The following is a 20,467-nucleotide window of genomic DNA, read 5'->3' as shown; positions in this document are numbered from 1 at the left end:
TTTCCTTCTACTAACTTTGGGCTGTCTTTGTTCTTGTTTTCACCACTCATTTCCAACACTGTACTTAAGTTCTAGCTAATACAGTAAGACAAGAAAAGGTATGCAGATTGAGAAGGAGGACATAAAACTGTCCTCAGAAGACATGATCACCTATGTATGAAATCTGAAATAACTGACAAAATATTCCTGGAACTAACAAATGACTATAGTAAGGTTGCAGGATATATGGTTAATATACAAAAGTCAACTGCTTTCCTATCTACCAGCAATGAAAAAGTGGAATTTGACATTAAAAACTCTTAAACTCAATAAAATGACAACTGAATTTATAAACGAGCAAAGGACCTGAACAAACATTTCTCCAAAGATATAAAAATAGCCCAATAGTACAAGAAAAGATGCTTAATACCATGAGTCACTAAAGAAATTCAAATCAAAAGTACAATGAGATACTTCTTAATACCCACAACAGGATGGCTAGAATCAAAATCTAAGATAAGTGTAGGCAAAGATGTGGAAAGATGAGAACCTTCATACATAACTGCTGGTGGGAATACAAAATAGTCCAGCCAGTTTGGAAAACAGTCTGGCAGTTCTTCAAACAACTGAACATAGAGTTCCCATATGACTCAGCAATTTCTACTCTTAGGTGTATACCTAAGATAATTGAAAACAAGTCCACACAGAACTTGCACATGAGTGTTTACAGCAGCATTACTCATAACAGCCAAAAGGTGGAAACAACTCAAAAGTCCATCAATGGATAAATGGATAAACAAATGTGGCATATCCATACAATGGAATAGTATTCATCCATAAAAAGGAAGTACTGATTTATGCTACAACACAGATAAACCTTAAAAACATGCTAAGTGAAAGAAGCTAGTTACAAAAGACCACATAGTATGCTTCCACTCATGTATATTAAAGTCCAAAATAGGGAAATCACAGGAAGTAAATTAGTGCTGCTTGGTGCTGGGGGGAGAAAGGGTAGACAGTGTAGCGACAGCTAAAAAAAGAACCTTCACGATTGCTACAAACACAAGCAATGTTATCCACTAGACAATGCTTAATCATGGGAAGTCATACAATGCACTGTAACGTAAGCAAGTCCACAATGAAATGCTCTTCCTTGGCTCATTTTCATGAATCAATGCCTTGACTATGATAATTCCTGCTTTGAAAATTTTCCAGACCAAAATTACCTTAGCCATAAGCAACTCAGAACTTTGACTTCTTGTTTTAAATATTCATGTGCTGTAGAATACTCATCTCCACACTAATGTGAAGTCTTATATTCTAGTTTCTATTCAGAATGAGTAGTCTTCTCGATTTTCATAAAAAAGACATTAGTTGATCTTAAGATCATGCCCAACTTTATAACAAATCCAGGTGAGAAACCTTACATTTATACAAAATCAAAGGACTTGGAGTTCATTTATCCCTCAAAACACACTAGGTTTACTAACTGGATCAAGACAGACTAGCAAAAACTTAGTATTCTGATCGCTCTACTGGCCTTTTACAGAACTGTTTCCACAGAGCTGTTCTTTGGCATCATGTCCTTTGCTTACAGTGAGGTTTACCAAGAAACAGTTTCACAAAACTAGGTATATACTCACAGTATGAACTACATTGAAGACACTGTCCACTATATCATTCAGAGTTCCCTTTCAGACCAAACTGGCAAGCACTGCTCCCTTTTCCTTATGAACAAATACCTTGTAGAACAAATTCCTTGTAGAGCTGGATGTGTTTCTGATCTTCCTGATACCCAAAACAAGAATCCAAGTTTAACTTTAAAACTGCAGGGCTTACAAATGCCTGTCAGTGCTACAACCTTGACCCACTCTAAGTACTTTATCAGTACTTTTCCTGATTCCATTTTAAAACTATTTTCATTTTCTTGTCCTATTGTGTATATACGTATGTATTTACTTCCTTGAAGCTACTCTTGTAGTAGATAAGCAAAAAAAATAAATAAATAAAGATAATGACCAGTGGTTCTTTTGATTCTTGAACACATACTATTCAAAACATGCAGTGGTAGGGAGCTCTGTAAGAGTTGATCTACAAAGTAGAGAAAGATGTAAATAACTGTAAAAAGCACATAGAACCATATAAAAAGCCTCATTTTTTATTATTTCATATTAAAAGTAATCAATCTCTCAACAAAGCACAAGTATAGTGGGATTAGTGGTTGCTTAAATTATGTTACAGAAAAATATATAAAAGTAACTTTATGTTTCTTTACATAGTCACAGAACATTCCCAAGTTTTTACTTTTAACAATATGAATTAAAGGAATTAAATTCTCTTTTAAAAAATATCTGAAATTCTACTTACTGTTATCAACGAGATAAAACGATCATACTTTTCAACCATTCAATTGTAACAAAAATTTAAAGGAGTAATAGAAACACCAGCAAGGTTAATAACAGAGGTAGCCCAGCTTACAAACGGCCGAGAACCAAAAAATACTCAGAAAATCAACTGTTCAAAACTTAGAACCTACATTTTCCCAAAGAAACAATGCTATCCAGAAGTCTCAAGAAACTTAAGCTTGGGTACATTAAACGCTAATCATGTGACTAGGGGGAACAACTTATCTTTCTAGATTTCAGATCCCTATCCATGAAATGACACAAGTATTTGTCCTATTTAACTAACATTAAAAGTGAAAAAGTTCCATACAATGTCAAGCACTGTATAAATATAAGGCGTTTCCATATTATTTAATCCATAACAACAGAAATTGATCTACTATGCCCTAGACCTGACCCTCTTTTCTGAAGCTTCAGCTTCACTAAGTGTCTGAGATAAGATGGGAGTGTTATATTGCAGACAACAGAGAGTGAGAAAGCATCAGCAATTTAAAAAAAATGTTCCCTTTGATATTTAAAGGTCTCTTCCATTCATTAAGTATACATTTTACTGAGTAATCTTAAGAATATTAAATAAAACTAAACATGCAATATGTAATTTAAATATTCTAATAACCTATTATACTACACCCTAAGGATATTAATTATCTATTTTAATCAATGTAAAACCAGGAAATGATGATAATATTAGCAATAACAATCGTCATAATTATAACTGTAACATTTGAACTCTTACTACGTTCCAGGCACTGCTGTTCTAAGTGCTTTACACGTATTATTTCTATCACTCTCAAAATAAGAGAAAATGGAAAAGTAAAATATCTAGCAAAGGAATTTCAGTTTCTGAATCAAAACTAAAAAGCAAAGCAGGCTAGGAATAGTTGATTTAAGATTGGAGGGGCTGGGCCGGCCTGGTGGTGCAGTGGTTAAGTGAGCACGTTCCACTTCTTGGCAGCCCGGGGTTTGCTGGTTTGGACCCCGGGTGTGGACATGGCACTGCTTGGCAAAAGCCATGCTGTGGTAGGTATCCCACGTATAAAGTAGAGGAAGATGGGCATGGATGTTAGCTCAGGGCCAGTCTTCCTCAGGAAAAAGAGGAGGATTGGCAGTAGTTAGCTCAGGGCTAATCGTCAAAAAAAAAAAAAAAACGATTGGAGGGGCCAGCCTTGTGGACAAGTGGTTAAGTTTGCGCACTCTGCTTTGGTGGCCCAGGGTTTCGCCAGTTCGGATCCTGGGCATGGACATGGCACCGCTCATCAGGCCATGCTGAGGCAGTGTCCCACACACCACAACTACAAGGACGCACAACTAAAAATACACAACTATGTAGCGGGGGGCTTTGGGGAGAAAAAGGAAAAATAAAATCTTTAAAAAAAAAAACAGATCAGAAAGGTTCCTATAATCAATCCTAAAAAAAGATTGGAAGCCATTTAAAGTAACTGAAGAACATTAAAGGAAAACCCCCAAATCTACCAAACTGATTAATCTTATTCATAATCAATAAAAGACAAATTTGTTTTTATGCTTGCATTTGTTCTTCCACAATAAAAACTTAGACTTTTGGAATAATCTATGACATTAAGAATAAGCTGGAAGGAATAGTCCTGAAAACAGTTACATTTTAAAGTGAACGCCAATAAATTTTCTAAATATATTCAAGACTTTCCGCATCTAAAATATTAGGATTACTATAACAATTATAATAAAACAAATGCAGTAGTTAACATTTATGTATTGTTTATCATGTGGCAGCACTAGTCTCACTCAATGTATTAATTCATTTAACTCTAACAACTCGATCAACCAAATGACATGGAAAATAAGAAAGAAAGATGTAAAGTAACTTGCCCAGGTTCACATAGCTAGCAAGTAGTGGAACAGGACTCCAATCCAGGCAGTATATGTATTGTGGTTTCAGAGCCTGTGGTCCTGACTAATAAGTTATATGAAAAGTTAGACAAAATAAGTAGGCAAAATTTTGTAAAGACAATATAGGAAAGAAACCAAATCTGTGCTTTTAATAAGTCACAGTCATTTAACCCACAACATTTCTATAGAATGTAAAATATATGATTCTGTACCTCTGGTAAACACACTCTTGTTTAACAACAGAATAAAAAAGTACATTATGAACCAACATTTAAAATGAGACCTAGTAAACTGTTCATACAAAGTCAAGAAGTGGGCAGTGGGCATTAGTAGAGAAATTATTTTTTTAATTTCAGTCTTGGAATATTTTGTAAAATGCTTATTACTGTACAGAAATATTTTTAAATGAGACTTTGTCATATAGTACATCACATGATATATAAATATGTAAATACTTAAGACTTAAACAGAAATATTTTTAAATGAGACTTTGTCATATAGTACATCACATGATATATAAATATGTAAATACTTAAGACTTAAACAGAAATTTTCACTAAAAGACTGAAATTACCTAAACATCAGACTTTAGAAAATCACATGTGGTTGAATTAGCTGTTCAATCAATAATGCAATAAACTTAAATTTGAAAGATGAGCAAGATAAATTGCATTAAACCTACAAGTCATGCCTTCCGAGATTTATACTGTTTTATACTACAGCTACCATGTTATAGCACTAATAAGCCATTTAAAAAACCACAGCACTGTTAGTCCTAAGGAAAATTAGCTCCATAAAAGTAGCTTATGTACTCCAAAATTCATTCGCCAAAATAAAACCCCAAAGTCCATCTAAAAGATTGTTAGTGATGTATCTTCACAAAAGGACAGCCTATTGATTTAATAATCATCAACATTAAAAGCAAAATATTTCCAAGTCATATTCTCAAAGAAAACACTTAACAATTATTATTCCACCATTGTTTTCTGTACATGTAGAGAAAACTCGAATGAGCATAATGTTAAAGAAAAGTAGGCAGTTTTCAGTCGTTTGACAAAGTCATTCACACTGACTAATTTAGTCAAATTTATACTTAAATCAAAACTTAAAATTTCAAGTAAAAAGGTTTCTAAGTGTTTGGAAAGTATGATGATTTTAAATAACAGCACAATCCCTTATTCATAATTCTTAAGTCCAAAAAGTTTGAAAAACATTAACTTTTTGCTACTTGATATGAACATTAATTCATTTTGCTGCAGATATATTAATGTGTTTTGATTACATGATGCCTCAGATCTAGCTGAGGGTGTTATAAACACTCTATTACTTTTCTAAAATCCAAAAAACATGTGGAGCCAAGGATTTTGAAAAAGAGACTGTGTACATATATTCCAAATTAAGATGTTACCTGATATTCAGAATCCAGTCTAAACGAAGAGTCTCTTGAGTGATAGGTATCATTTAAACTACTTCCTCTGCTTCCAGACATCATCCTAGCACTTAAAGAGCTAGAGGGTTGAACAGAAATTCTTCTTGGAATCCTTGAAGGTTTAGACTCCATTCTTAAGGTTTTCTGTGAAATGCAAATTTTGATTAATCACCTTTGGGAAGACATGCAAACCTCAACTTTTAATCCTCCTTAATCATCAGCTCAAATCAAGAATTAAACATGCAAATTAACTATATCTGGTAGGGTAAAATGCGAGACTATCATCACCCCTCTTCTACAAGGCAGAGGTCTCAAGTTCACCAAAGGTTTCCTACTGTCCATAACATGAAGCAAATATGATAAAAGTGGGATGAGGAACTGAGATTTGTTGTTTCCAAAGCCTGAGCTCTTTTCCTTACTCAATTTTGTCTCTATCTAAAATCCTACACAAATTTGTCCTTGATGCTCTTGCTATTCTTATCTATTACCAGCATTCAATACTCATACCACGTGCATTAGCTATACTGTACTATTTTTGCACAATCCTTAATATAATATGTTCTCATAGGCCTTTCTATGCGCCTGGGAAGTCTATACATTCCCCATTCAATTCCTGGTCATGGTCTTAAAACAAGCATTTTTCTTTGTGTGCTTCCATTTTGTAAATTCTTTTATTAAGACATCATACGATATAATGTAATTTGATTTCCTGTCTACTCTTCTCAAAAGAAAAAAAAAAAATCTAAGTTTTTTTCACTAAATAATCCTCAACCCACACTAAGAGTCATCATTAGCTATGCCTGATTTTTAACAACATATATAAAAATGGAATCATAAAATATATACTCTTTTATGTCTGGTTTCATTTGCTTAACATTATATTTGTGAGATTCATTAATGTTGCTGCATACAGTTGCAGTAAGTTCCCCCTACATGGTTTATATGGTATTCCATTGTATCAATCCACACAATTTATTTGCCCATTCTGTGGATGGACACTAGAATGTTTCCAGTTTTAGGCTATTAAAATAGTGCTGCTTGCAAAGACATTAATTTTTTTTTTTTGAGGAAGATTAGCCCCGAGCTAACATCTGCCTCCAATCCTCCTCTTTTTGCTGAGGAAGACTGACCCTGAGCTAACAACCGTGCCCATCTTCCTCTAGTTTTTTTATATGTGGGACACCTACCACAGCATGGCTTGACAAGTGGTGCCATGTCCACACCCAGGATCCGAAATCAGTGAACCCCGGGCCGCCAAAGCAGAAGGTGTGAACTTAAACACTGCACCACGGGGCGGGCCCCAAGACATTACTTTTATAAATTGAAAAAACAACTTTAAAAATTTTCTGAGGCAAGGATTTACAATGAGGCCTCTGGATAACTGAGATGCCACCAGTCTTGAGAGCAGAAAAAAGAGAAGGGCAAAACAAAGTAGTAAATAAAAAGGAATCACAATAATCTCTTCAACTTCTCCCAATCAACCACTTTCGAGGTCAAAAATTATTCTTGGGGCTGGCCCGGTGGCACAGCAGTTAAGTGCACACGTTCCACTGTGGCAGTCCGGGCTTCTCCAGTTCGGATCCTGGATGCGGACAGGGCACTGCTTGGTACGCCATGCTGTGGTAGGTGTCCTACATATAAAGTAGAGGAAGATGGGCACAGATGTTAGCTCAGGGCCAGTCTTCCTCAGAAAGAAAGAGGAGGATTGGCAGCAGTTAGCAGAGGGCTAATCTTCCTCAGGGAAAAAAAAAAAAATTATTCTCTTATTGTTCTGGTAGTGGACTGAAATTAAGGTAAGTAATAACAGAGGTACTCATCTCATATGCAGCTTGGATAAGGTATATTTGCTTTATGAAAATTTTCAAATTTAGGCATTTAAGTTAAAAATATCTAATTTATTTTCAGCATGTAACTTCATTAACTTCTCAACTAAGTTATGGATCAATTACATCTTTTCTACTTTAAAAGTTACTACAAAAGAATATTTATCTTAAAAACACGCTATCAGTCAATGACAAGAAAGGATGAAGAGAGCAAAAAACGTCAACAAACATATGGTGTATACTGCCGTAGGAGATACATAACAAACATAAAAAAGATATAACACAAGCCCAATGGCAATTAAAATTATTCAACTAAGAATATCTAGCTAATGCTGGAGCTGGCCCAGTGGTACAGCAGTTAAGTTCGCACCTTCCACTTCTCAGCAGTCTGGGGTTCGGTGGTTCGGATCACAGGTGCGGATGTGGCACTGCTTGGCAAAAAGGCATGCTTTGGTAGGTGTCCCATGTATAAAGCAGAGGAAGATGAGCATGGATGTTAGCTCAGGGCCAGTCTTCCTCAGCAAAAAGAGGAGGATTGGCAGTAGTTAGCTCAGGGCTAATCTTCAAAAAAAAAAAAGAATATCTAGCTAATGAGAAACTAGAGTAAAAGTCATACTGGGATATGATTAAATCAAAGAAAGCTCATCAAAAAGGGTCATGAAATAACAGTTCTGAACTTCAAATTAAACAAGACAGGTTACTCTTATGCGTTAATTTTGGGCCCTATTTCCGAAACTCCTATAAAATGACAGTAAATGAATCCAAAAGCTATAACTATGAAAAGGACAGGAAAGGCAACCACAGAAGGCAAGAGATTTCAATATATATTTGGAAAATCAAAAGTAGGAGGAGAGGTAGAGTAATTCAGCAGAGAGGATGAAGCTACACACCAAGAAAGAGGTAGGAACTATAAGCAAAGCATTTGGCCTTTGCCCCATAGAAAGAATCAAGACCCAGAAATGCAAGGTACCATAAAAAGGGATGATGACTGAAATTGAAAAGAAGTTGTTGAACTAAAATCTGTAGCTGAAGCAGTAAAACCCCAAATTTTTCCTCTAGCTTGACTCTTCCAAAAATAGGATATTTATTCTCCAGAGAATAAGGATCTCACAGGCAATTTTTCCCCCTTTCTTTGCAGGGTAAGCATAGCGAATAAGAAACAAATCTATATATTCAATGTTGAGACCCAAGGACTCTCCTGATATGTTTCTAAAATGCTATCAGGAGACAAAGGGATTTTACTCTTACGACACCAAACAAAACACCAGAGATAAGATTTCTGGATACCGACATTTGGAATGCTCCCAATTACAAAGCTAACTTGTCATCTGACCATCCTACCCAACAGCAAGGTCCACTAGTTACCAAGAGTTTCTAATTAGCTTTTTAGTCCTTCCCTCTAATAGACAAACATCAAGGATCACTTGGTACCCAAGGAAGGCCTCTAACATCAAAGTAAAAAACAAAAAAAGGAACTTAGAGAAAATGTGCGGAAAGAAGCTAACTACTATCCCAAAAGACATTCATTCATAAAATAAGAACAGGATGCTGGAGAAAGCAATCAGAGTATAACAAAGAGTTTGTGGAAATTTAAAACGATACACTTAAAAAATGTGATACACTGAAATAAATGCAACATAAGGATTGGGAGTAAACTGAGGAAACCTCCCAGATGTAGAAAATCTAACTTGAAAATAGAATTGTCTAAGGGAGTTATCATATGACTATAACTATGGTTACAGAGATAGAAAGAAGAAAATAGAGGAGAGAACATTTCCAAAGCAATAAAAGAAATTTTCTAGAATTGAAAGACACAAATCTCCACGTTGAAAGGGTTCAAAAGTACTTAGCAGGATCAGAGAAAAAAGATGACCACTCATCACAATTTATCATCCTGAAATTTCAGAACAGGAGAAATAAAGGGAAGATCTTATAGTTACAAGAGTGGAAAAGTGAGTCACACATAAAAGAACAGTAATCAGAATGGCTTCTTAATTATAACTTTAATAACTCTTAAAACAATAAAGCATTGCCTATAGTTCTGAGAAAACTGTTTAGACTTGAATTTCAATCTAACGACTGAGGTAGAGAATAGAACAAATTTTTAGACATGCAAGATCTTAAAAAAACAATCAATCAAAATCCCCCACAAAAATCATAGGAAGCTAAATGAAGAGCATGTCCTAGGAAAATGGGAATGTAAAGAATGAAAGAACCAGACATGGAATCTAGGAAACAATAACAAAAGAATGCAGAAAGCATAGGGAGCAAACGATCCAGATTGGAGTAAGATCACAGATAATGGAAGTAAAGTTCTAAGAAAAAAAATAACATCTTATGGAAACTATTTTGGCATGTGGCAGAGATGATGATACACTGGGAAAATATGTTGAGTACACAGAACAAATAGCAATTTATAAATTAATTTTCTAATCTGGGAAAATAGAGCTATTGTTCAAGAAAGGATGTACTGCTATGCTTGGGTGAACTCTAATATTTACATAATTATAATAATGTAAACAGACTACTAAATCAATAATTTTGCTACAAACATGCTGGGGGATGGAGGTGGGTAGGGGAAGTAAGGACAATGATGGATAATGAAATAGAAGTAATGTTGAAAAACATGAAATAACAGTATAAACACATCATTTAGAAATGTGAAGGTAAATTTTAGAACAGCTAAAAAGTTGAGGGTCACTGCCTTTGGAAAGTGGGACTGGGAATGAGGTAAAGGATGGGGCAAAGGATTTCTGTTTTCCTTTTAAGTAGGATGACCATATTTCCTCGTTTGCCTAGAACAGTCCTAGTTTATGGCCAGAAAAGTCCTAATTTGTGCTCATTATCCCGGGACAATTATTAATAGTGCTTCCGTTGTCTCTTAAAAGTGGCCTGGTTTGAATGATAAAAGCATATGGTTACCTAACATAAATCTTTCCAAAGCTTTTTATAAACTATATAACATACATCCATACAAAATTTATTAAAAAGAGGTGATTTATGAACTGGACATTTAAAGAAGGTATATATTAGTAGAAAGAATATTAATGTTTAAACACTGACATGCAAAAGCCCATAAATGATTTAGCAAGTAGCATATTTATTTTATCAAGAAGGTTATGAAAATACTAAACAGGGACCGTATATATGATCCGAGGATTTTAAACAGGATGACAAAATGCTTGTTAAGAGAACAGGCCTACAGATGGTTCTTTAACAATAATGCTTCTTAATCATACCTCTCGTAGTTTACTCTGACTACATTTAAACCCAATTCTTACCTGCAGAATGAAACTAACCTAGTATGAAATCTGCGCAAAACAAATCTCTTGGGAAAAGGCAAAGAGGCAGCGTCCTCTGAGAGATAATTTATACTGTATTCAACTATTTTTGGCAACTCCTCTACACAAATTGATTGAATTTTCACAATGTAGGTGTTACCAGAAAACTTATATAATTTGGTTGCATAAGTTGTAGGTCAAAAGCACAAAAAATAGTAAAAAAAATAAAATGTGCAGTCCTTGAAAAACTTCTACTAGACTATTTACAAGGTACTATGTGGCATCTTTTCAAGTTCATTCATTCATTTAACAAATACTTTTTTTTTTAGATGCTTAGTGTGCACATTAGTACTAAACAAGGGGATGAGGTGAGGGGACAACATTGAACATACTGAGATAGCGACTATGAAGAAGCTGTAGTCTAGTAGAAAACAAACTACACAAATAAATAGCTTAAACAGTTATAACTGCTGTAAAGGGAAAAGTATAAGCAAGAATAAGACTAGCAGAAAAAAGGTGTTTGAAGCCTAATACTTTTAACCAAGACTTAAAGAGCACAGCACAAAAAATGTTCATATGTATAATCTTTCCTCAATGGTCAACATAACGGTCTCCTGGTTTCCTTCTGTCACTATACAGTGTTTCTTTAAACCTAAATTTCTTTATGATTTGATTCCAGAGTTGTACAGTTGAGCCCTCTCTTTTTTTTTAAAGATTGGCACCTGAGCTAACAACTGTTGCCAATCTTTTTTTTCTTCTTCTCCCCAAAGCCCTCCAGTACATAGCGGCATATTCTAGTTGTTTAAGTGCCTCTGATTGTGCTCTGTGGAACGCCGCCTCAGCATGGCCTGATGAGTGCTGTCATGTCCACACCCAGGATCGGAACTGGGGAAACCCTGGGCTGCCAAAGCGGAATGCACGAACTTAACCACTGGGCCATGGGGCCAGCCCCTGAGCTCTCTTTCTGTTTGGTGATAAGACAGAAAGCTTATCACCAGGCTGGTCTCATAGGTGTGTGACCTATGAAGACACACAGGGCCCTGTGCTTGATTAACAGCTTTGCTGCCAACATCTCGAAACTATTACTAATTTCATCTTTGAACCTGTGTTTTATAAGTGAAGTCAGACAGGACAGAGAAGCTGGAGCAGAAGAGATATGCACCTGTCTGCCATGCCTTGCCACTCAATTTGCATACAGCACTCATCATTGCTATGAAGCTTCCATAACACTTAATGTGTACTCTCTGTGAGCCCGACTCAAGTCCTAGCCTTCATGGGTCCACCATAACTGTGTCCTCATGTTCCTTAACAACACATCTATGACTGAGTAAGCTGAGGCACTGACAGCTGCAAGAGGCCACACTTTCCATTCTCCAGAACTTGTTTCCAATTCAGAAAGAAGGTAATGAGCCACAAAACCACAAAAATCTTATGATCAATATGTGAGGAACTTTTCAACTTCTGAAATAAAGTCTGATGGGTGAAGATTCTCTGGAGCTGATATGTAACTGCTTGTTTACCTAATTAGTCATACTTTTACTATATTAAATGCGCCCCCCACCTTGAGGAATTTTAATAGTGACTGATATAAATAGGAGTGGAAAACAGGTATTTATACCAACTCCACAATTTACATAGTCTGTCCATCTCATAAACCCGTGGCCTATTAGCTACTAAAAAAACTGACTGTTCTTTTGTAGGTAATTTCGTTCCACTGGGCTTCCTAGGAAACTCTCTCAAGAGCTCTTTAAAGCAAGTTCATGTTTTTGGTGGCCTGCTGAACACTATTAAGGATCTTTAGACCAAAAAAGTTTTTCCTACCTATAAACAGCACAATTCAAATCTACTCTGTGGAAATAATCTTACCTTAAACTTTCTGTAAGCACAGGTAAAAAGCCAAAAGGAATTCTAAGTCATTACCTGACATGCACAATTCTGTAACTAATTCTGTGCCTGATGCGGCAAGTTACCAAAATTTCATAGTCATATGTTAAACACAACTGAAAAACTACCTCTGAACTTATAGTAAAATAGACAATTTTAAATGGAATTTTACAATGTTTTCCAGCAAGAATTTACTTGGATATCAGGCCTCCTCTGGGAAAACCAACAAAGTTTGTCTCTAATAATACTACGCAGAGCTTCGTCTAAAGGGAACTCATCATTAATCCACACATTTCTTCTTTTATTTTTCATTCTACTAGTGATGGCACTAATTCCCAATCAAACTTTCAATTATTTTTCTACCACCTTAAACAGGCAGTTTAAATTCTTTGGTCTAGCATCCAGAATTCTAACCTACCTTTTTCACTTCATTTCCAACTACGTACTACCTTAAAAAAATCCTAGTTCTAGTTCAACTTTTTTTGTTTTTTGAGGAAGATTAGCCCTGAGGTAACATCTGCCACCAATCTTCCTCTTTTTGCTGAGGAAGACTGGCCCTGAGCTAACATCCATGACCATCTTCCTCTACTTTATATGTGGGATGCCTACCACAGCATGGCTTGCCAAGCAGTGCCATAATTGCTGCACCACCAGGCCACCCCGTTCCAGTTCAACTTTTAAGTTAGTTACTCTTTCCCCACCGCCCCCCCCCCAATAAAGAAATTAAAGTTAGTTATTGAGTAATATACCAGGCAGGGTACTAAACTCTAGGAACATAATAATAAAACCTATCTCCTGAATCCATATTTCAGGGGTGGGGTTATGAATGAAAATAAAATAAATATAATACAAGTATAATAGCAGATACACAAAATACTGTGGGACAGAATATTCAGTTCTGCAGATTATTCAAACCAATTCTTCCCCCAAAACAATGAAAAACGTTAGATAAAATACAAATGAAGGGTGATAAGGTAATAAGGAATTACTAGGTCAATAATGATGGGAAAATGGGAATCCAAGAGATATGAGAGTGCAAAAGCCACTTCTGCCCTGATGGCATTTGTGAATTCCAGAAAATCTGAATTTTCATTTGCCTGTCTCATGCAAGAAAATCAAAGCCCAAGACATGTACAAGGTGAGGAATCTAACAAGCCACCTCATCACAATCAGCGGGACTCCAAAGGGCCACGACAGGGTAAGAATTAAAACAGAAGCAAATGAGTTATTGTGCAGATTTGCAGCTAAGACTGATGTTCCCTAGATGGTAATTATAAGTTCAAACAGTGAATTTGGTTTAAGACGGTGCCAGTCTAGTAAGCCACCAAGAACCTGGCAGAAGCAAACACAAATCTTGCTGGAGGAATGAGCCTTCATGCTAGGCTTCAGATAACTTCTACAAACAATTTCTCAAGTATAATAAGCAGGTTGATAACTAAGCATACAACGAAACAAGGCACCACAAACAAGGTCCTTGAGACACAAAAGACAAGAGAAAAGATAGACTAACAAAAACATCAAATCAAGTATTTCACAGAGAGATTATATAAAATAACTATGTTTAAAATGTTTAAATAAAGAGAAGCCTGAAAAATGTGTGCAGGTAAGAGGACACTGAAAAAAGGACAGCCCCTGAAAAAAGGACTAAACAGAAAAATACAATAAATATAATTAAATGTAAATGACACCATAAGAACAAGACACATCCAAAATGGAAGACATTCTGTAGGATAATTAGCCTGGACTCTTCTAAAAGTCAATGTCACAAAGAAAAAACATGGAAGTGCTTTTCTAGTTCTAGTTGGAGACTAAAGAAACAAAATCAAATCCAATGCATGAACTTTGGTTGAATCCTGATTCAAAAAACAACAGAAAGTCTGAATATGAACTGAATTTTAGTAAAGTGTCATGATGTCTGCAACTTAGTTTTAAACGGTTCTGAAATAAGAACACATATTTAAGGAAACAAATATATGTAAAGACATATAATCTATATAGATATAAAGCAAATATGGCAAATTAGCGACTACTAAATATATGTCAAGTTATACACATATTAATCTTACTGTTCTCCCAACTTTTCTCTGCTTGAATGTTTTAAAGCAAAATAAATCAAATAAAATTGGGGGGAAGTGTTCCATATCTGCTTAGTATATAGAAAGCCACAAGAGAACATCACTCCTACTCTAACATAACAAGAGTAAGCCAGATAATCTAAAATTCACTTTTCTTGAGTCCATCAGAGCTGAGGTTGCAAGGCAACCAGATGAAATGAACTGCAAAGAATAGCAAGCCCTTTCACAAGGAGAGATGGGACAAAGGTGGCCACCATGAAAGCTGATAAGAAGTAACAGCTAAAATGTACCAAATTCCTAAATTCCTAAAGGCCAAATATTTGCTAGTGTGACAGTTCAGAAACTCTGGGAGCCCCAACACAAGGTGAGTCTTTCCATGGGCCTCCACTGAGCGTGCCTAAGAAAAAAATGAGGACAGACAAGAGATTTGAAAGAATCTCACTCTCTGTAGTGTGACCAAGTAGGGCCTGCCTATGTCTAAAAGAGAAGGAGAACCTGAAACAGTTCATCCATGCTTCAGACCCTGCATGAGTATAAGGTGGGATCGGCTGTTTGAAGGGAATCCACTTTCAGCAAGGACTCTGCACTAATACAAGGCAGAGATCAGCTGCTGGGGTAGGGGGGAGGGTGAAGGGGACCGGCAGGGTATCTGCCTGCACTCTGGACTCTAGAAGACAGGGAGAAGGCAGGAAATCTTGGGTCAACCTCACCTCTGATGATCAGGCACACAGAGCCTGCCTAAGACTGGAGAAGGATGCACAGAACTAAGTACACCCCCCACCCCCCGCCCTCCCCCCACCCCCTGCACCATGTCTACTGCTGAGGGAGTTACAACAGCCTGAAAGACACCCCTCTGTGGTGAAGATGTGCTGGGCCTTCAGGAAATTTGAGGCTGGTGAAAGAATACTGAAAAAAATCCTCTGGCACCCCAGGCCTCATACTAAGCACTGTGCAGTGGCAGTCCACGACTGGAATACTTTGAAGGTAAATAAAGCAACAATAAAGCTCAAACCCAGCTCAACTACAGACTAAACCAATGCAACCCACCATACTAACAGTCTGACAGAAGTGGAATATGTCCATATCCAGGTAAAAATATTATTTATCTCAGTCTCTACTGTTATTTTATTTATAATCTTTGACATTCAATCAAAAATTACAAGATAAAAATACAAGAGGGAAAAAAAATCAACCCATTGCCAAGAGATAAAAGAGTCAACAAAACCAGATGAAGAGACGGCCCCAATGTTAGGAAACTGATGCATTTAACAGTAGACTAGGCAAAATTGAAAAACTAGGGAACTGCAAAACAGGCCAGAAGAAATTACCCAGAATGAAGTATGGAAAACCAGCTGATGGTAAATACAGAAGAGAGGATTTAAGAGACACTGAGGGAAGAGTAAGAAAGTTTATTGTACATTTAATTGACATTACAGAAGGAAAGAACTAGGACAGAGAAAAATTTGAAGAGATAGTGGTTGAAAGTTTTTCAAAACAGATGAAGGATCAGAGTCAAGAAGCCCAACAATTATCAACCAGAATAATTAGCAATTATACTAATTGCTACATTAGATACTCATACCAGATTGCTGAAAATCATTATACTTAAAAAAAAACAAAACCAAAAATGTTATGGGAGCATCGAATTGGGAGCCAAGATGAGAAAGACTTGGGAAGAGGGAACATTTGAATTGACCTCTGAAGAATAAAATCATGAAAAGAGGAAGACCTGGAAAATAGAAAATAATGTATGAGGCGTGAAATTGAAGGCATGGAAGGGGAAAGAGGAAACAAAAGGAATCTGAAGGAAATAAATACATAAAGTAGATTATACCCAGATTGTAAAGTCAATCTTGTGTCCTCTACTCAGGAGTTTTTTACTTTAATAAGGCAACAGTTTTGAAGCTTTTTACTACCAGTAATTTGTGTACTTTTGTTCTCCCTCAGGACCCCAGAAATTATGTTCCCGAAAACAATTAGAGCTTTCAAAGATGAAACAATTAGCAGTCCAAAAAAACCTTATCTAGTTTTGCCTAGCCTATAATAATAGATTCATATATAGCTTCCTGCATTTCTTACAATACTGAAAGTCACTATTAATTTTACTACCTTTGTGGAACCATGAGGAACAAACCACTGCTATAGACTCAGGCTTAGGAGCTGCTAGAGATTTTCAAACAACATCAGCTAAAAACAAACAAAAAACCCCCCAAACTAAATCAGTATTAAGGACAAGTTATTAGGAAGAGACAAGCTGGTTCCAAGACAAATTAGTGAAAGCCCAAAGTAAATGAACAGAAAGCAAATTCAATACATCTCAAGTGGAAAAGAATTTACCCAATAATTGGGGGGTGGCGGGAAGGGAGGGATTATTCAAACTACTGATGAAGAACAAACATTTTTCTTTTCTTTTTTTGCAGGGAGTCAGGAGTGGAGGACAAGGAAGCACACCAAGATAAACTGGTTGTAAAGAATGAGTAGTCTGAAGTGCCCAGAAGAGGTAAAGAAGCTTGCTGGAAATATATTTGAAAACACAGGAGAACTGTTTGGGCTGAGAGATTTTCAATCACTTACACTAATCTATTTACTTTTCCCCATATATGTGCTACCTCCATGCCTTCTGCTTGTACTGTACCTCCTATCTGGTCAGCCTTAGTGCCTCCCTCCACTGTTTATGTCTAATTAGTAGAATTTGGGGCACTATGAAAAAGTAAACTGAAAAACTTCAGGCAATATAGGAAAATGCCTGGAACAAAGCAGTTCTACCTATTACCTTATTTAAGAGTAAAGCTTTCTCTGAGCATTACCACAAGTTGCCTACCAAGTAGGGCTTAGATTTTTGGTTTACCAAATTTGGAAAGCTGTTAATTCTTAAGATCAGAGAAATACCAGTGTAATGCTCAAAGGTTTTTCGTTGATTCTGCTTATAAAGAGTCTTTCAAATAACATGCATCCTCTCCCACCACTCTGAAGATCACTATGTCCCATTACTGCAACAATCTTGTTAACAGGATCTGTTAAGAGTCACATAGTAGTCATAAACCAAATAACCAGACAAACAAAAAGGCCCCAGCTCCATCCATATTAACAAACAGTACAGCCCACAACTAAGACTGTTTGCTCATTTTCAATATATTCATTAATACAGGTAATCCTTGCAAAACAGGAAACTAAGGCTAGGCAAGATAAATTAAGCATTGCCCAATTTTTAGGATGAGCCAATTTCTCACCATCTGTAAAAATACGATAGTTAACAGTGCAAACAAGCTTTGAAGCCTGTCCCTTACTTGGTGTGACTCTAAGCTTAATCCCTCTAAGGCTTAATTTCTTCACTTAACAAAATGGGGATAATAACAGTACCAGGTATACTGTGGGCTTTGCTGGCACACAGTATGTATTCAGTAAATACTAGCTATTATTAAGCAATACCATCAGTGTTAAGAGATTTTGATACAAACAGCTTAGTAGACACTCTGGCTTTTCATTATTTGAAATTTGTCTTTAACATGTAATAAAAAAGACTTTTTTAAAAGTCATTCATATTTATGTACAGGAAAACAATTGCTGCAGGGTAAAGAAACTTATATACCTTACATATACAACTCTATATAAAAAACTGGAAAAAATAGCCACTATTAACATTTTACTATGTCTCTGTTTGGGTTTTGTTCTCTTCTTTAGACTCAGTTTTCTGAAATTTCTTTAATGTACTTTGTCTTACTTTGATAATCAAGGGAAACCGTTATCTGCAAATAAAAAGACGTTTTTATAACTCATATTACAATAAAATTTATAAGTAACTCCTAAAAATAATTCACTTCCTAAATTGCAGTACTGCTAGTTTACCCTTCTTAGTACCTACATACCAAAAGGAAGTAATAAATATTAAACAATTAGGTATTATTTTAGTAAATACTAAGTGGACGAGAAGGTTAAAATCACTTCACAAAACGGAATTTAGATTACCTGAGTATGCCTTAAAAATTTTTTTTACTATGAAAAATGTCAAACATACACAAAAAGTAGAGATAATAATGAATCTCTATGTATCAATCAAGTCTTCAACAATTATCAACATCTGACCTATCTTCTTGTTTGTTTTACCATCCTCTATTTTAAAGCAAACCCCAATCATGACATCTTTAAGGATGCCTGTTCTTATAATGCTCTTAAGCAACTTGTGGTAAATGACAAACTATGGCTACAAATCCCTCCCATTCAAGTAAGCACACACCTTCGCATTGTGATGTTGCTGGTGTGCACTAAAGAAGTGGAATCTGTTTTTTTTTTTTTTGGCTTTTTCTCCCCAAATTCCCCCAGTACATAGCTGTATATTTTAGTTGTGGGTCCTTCTACTTGCAGCATGTGGGATATTGCCTCAACATGGCCTGATGAGCGGTGCCATGTCCATACCCAGGATCTGAACCAGCGAAACCCTGGGCCGCTGAAGTGGAGCACACGAATTAACCACCCAGCCACAGGGCCGGCCACTAAAGAGGTGGAATCTTATTCTCCCATCCCTTGAATGTGGGCTAGCCTTGTGAGACTTTGACTAAGAGAATACAGTGTAAATGACATTATACGATTTGCAAGGCTGTAAGAAGTCTCATAGTTTCCACTTGCACGTTCTTGGAACGCTGTCTTGAGACTCCCATGTCATAAAGGACAATATGGAGCAAAGCCTAAATGTTGCTTAACACCAACTGCCAGACATGTGAGTGTTGTCATCTTAGACCTTCCAGCCTGAGAAATCCTTCAGCTGAATGCTGGTACATGAGTGAACCCAGGCAAAACCAGCAGAACTGTCCAAGAGGCACACAGAACTGTAAAATATTAGTAAACAGTTTCAATCCACTAGGTTTTCAGGCAGTTTGTATGCAGTAATACAGTAGGGCTTCATAACTTATCCTAACTTACTTTCTTACAATTATCATTATGTACCTGGTTTCTATGAAAAATTTGATTCTATTTCACGGTCTAACCTAGAATGTGTCTTAAACACCAGGGAAGTTGCAGTTACTGAATTAACAAAAGCACAACATTACCATGCAATAAATTCATGCAACGAAGGCCAAAGAGATCACACAAAATACCAATGTATTTCAATAGCCAATAGCCTTCCAGAAATACAAATGCAGTTACAATTCCATTATTTACGTCTATTTGGTTTATCTTTTTGTTTAAAAAAATCTGCTTCTGGGGGAAAATTTCTTTTCTTAATGGGAAATCCTAGTGTTTTAATAATCCTAGTGAACACAGAGACATGGAAACTAAGGGTGGTTACATGAGGAAAGTGCTTTAAAAACACAGAACTTTATGGGTCTTCTAAAAAAAAGCCTCTTGATTTTTAGCTGACAAATATTTAAGAAATAAAGATCTACCCAGGTCTTGAAAAATAATAACCAGAAAAAAGTTTAACATCTCCATGAGAAAACATGACTATGATATTAAGTCTACAATAGAGTACTTCATAAAATAATCTGTTCTCCTTTGAAGTTTCAATGTTCATTCAGTAAGTGGAGATCATTTTAGAGTTTTTTCTGGAAAGTGAGTTTCTCAAACACATTACACTAAAGTACAATAAGGAAAGGAAAGATGAGAACTAGCTTTGAAGGTTCAAAATCTGCCCTCTTCTAAAGCTGTTGACAAAAGTGGGTGTAGAGAGGTAAGTGATTTTAAAACCAGATGTTCAACTTATCTAGTCTAACCGGTAGAGCCACAG

General features: G+C 36.1%; 2 protein-coding genes across 18 annotated transcripts in view; one reads left to right on the top strand and one right to left on the bottom strand.

Moving 5' to 3' along the window:
- Window positions 1-20,467, bottom strand: part of MARCHF7 (membrane associated ring-CH-type finger 7) — a 52,001-nt gene that overhangs the window by 28,391 nt on the left and 3,143 nt on the right. For 10 of the 17 annotated variants that reach the window (XR_011528377.1, XR_011528379.1, XR_011528378.1 and 7 more), the window contains one exon: window positions 5,662-5,826. Coding sequence is in view for 11 of the 17 variants with exons in the window: in XM_070580029.1 (XP_070436130.1) it covers window positions 5,662-5,814 (153 nt within the window). In the remaining 6 variants the exon portion in view is untranslated. Of the gene's footprint in view, window positions 1-5,661; window positions 5,827-7,875; window positions 8,168-20,467 lie in introns of those variants that run through there. The other 7 variants (XR_011528376.1, XR_011528375.1, XM_070580026.1 and 4 more) reach the window with 2 other exon arrangements.
- Window positions 13,670-20,467, top strand: part of LOC103546832 (uncharacterized) — a 42,454-nt gene continuing 35,656 nt past the window's right edge. Inside the window, exons 1-2 of the mRNA XM_070579461.1 lie at window positions 13,670-13,868; window positions 15,057-15,109. Coding sequence (XP_070435562.1) covers window positions 13,670-13,868; window positions 15,057-15,109 — 252 coding nt within the window. The remainder of the gene's footprint in view (window positions 13,869-15,056; window positions 15,110-20,467) is intronic.

The sequence above is a fragment of the Equus przewalskii genome, chromosome 17, assembly GCF_037783145.1.
Source record: "Equus przewalskii isolate Varuska chromosome 17, EquPr2, whole genome shotgun sequence".
NCBI lineage: Eukaryota > Metazoa > Chordata > Mammalia > Perissodactyla > Equidae > Equus > Equus przewalskii.
This window is presented reverse-complemented; position numbering and strand designations above follow the sequence as displayed.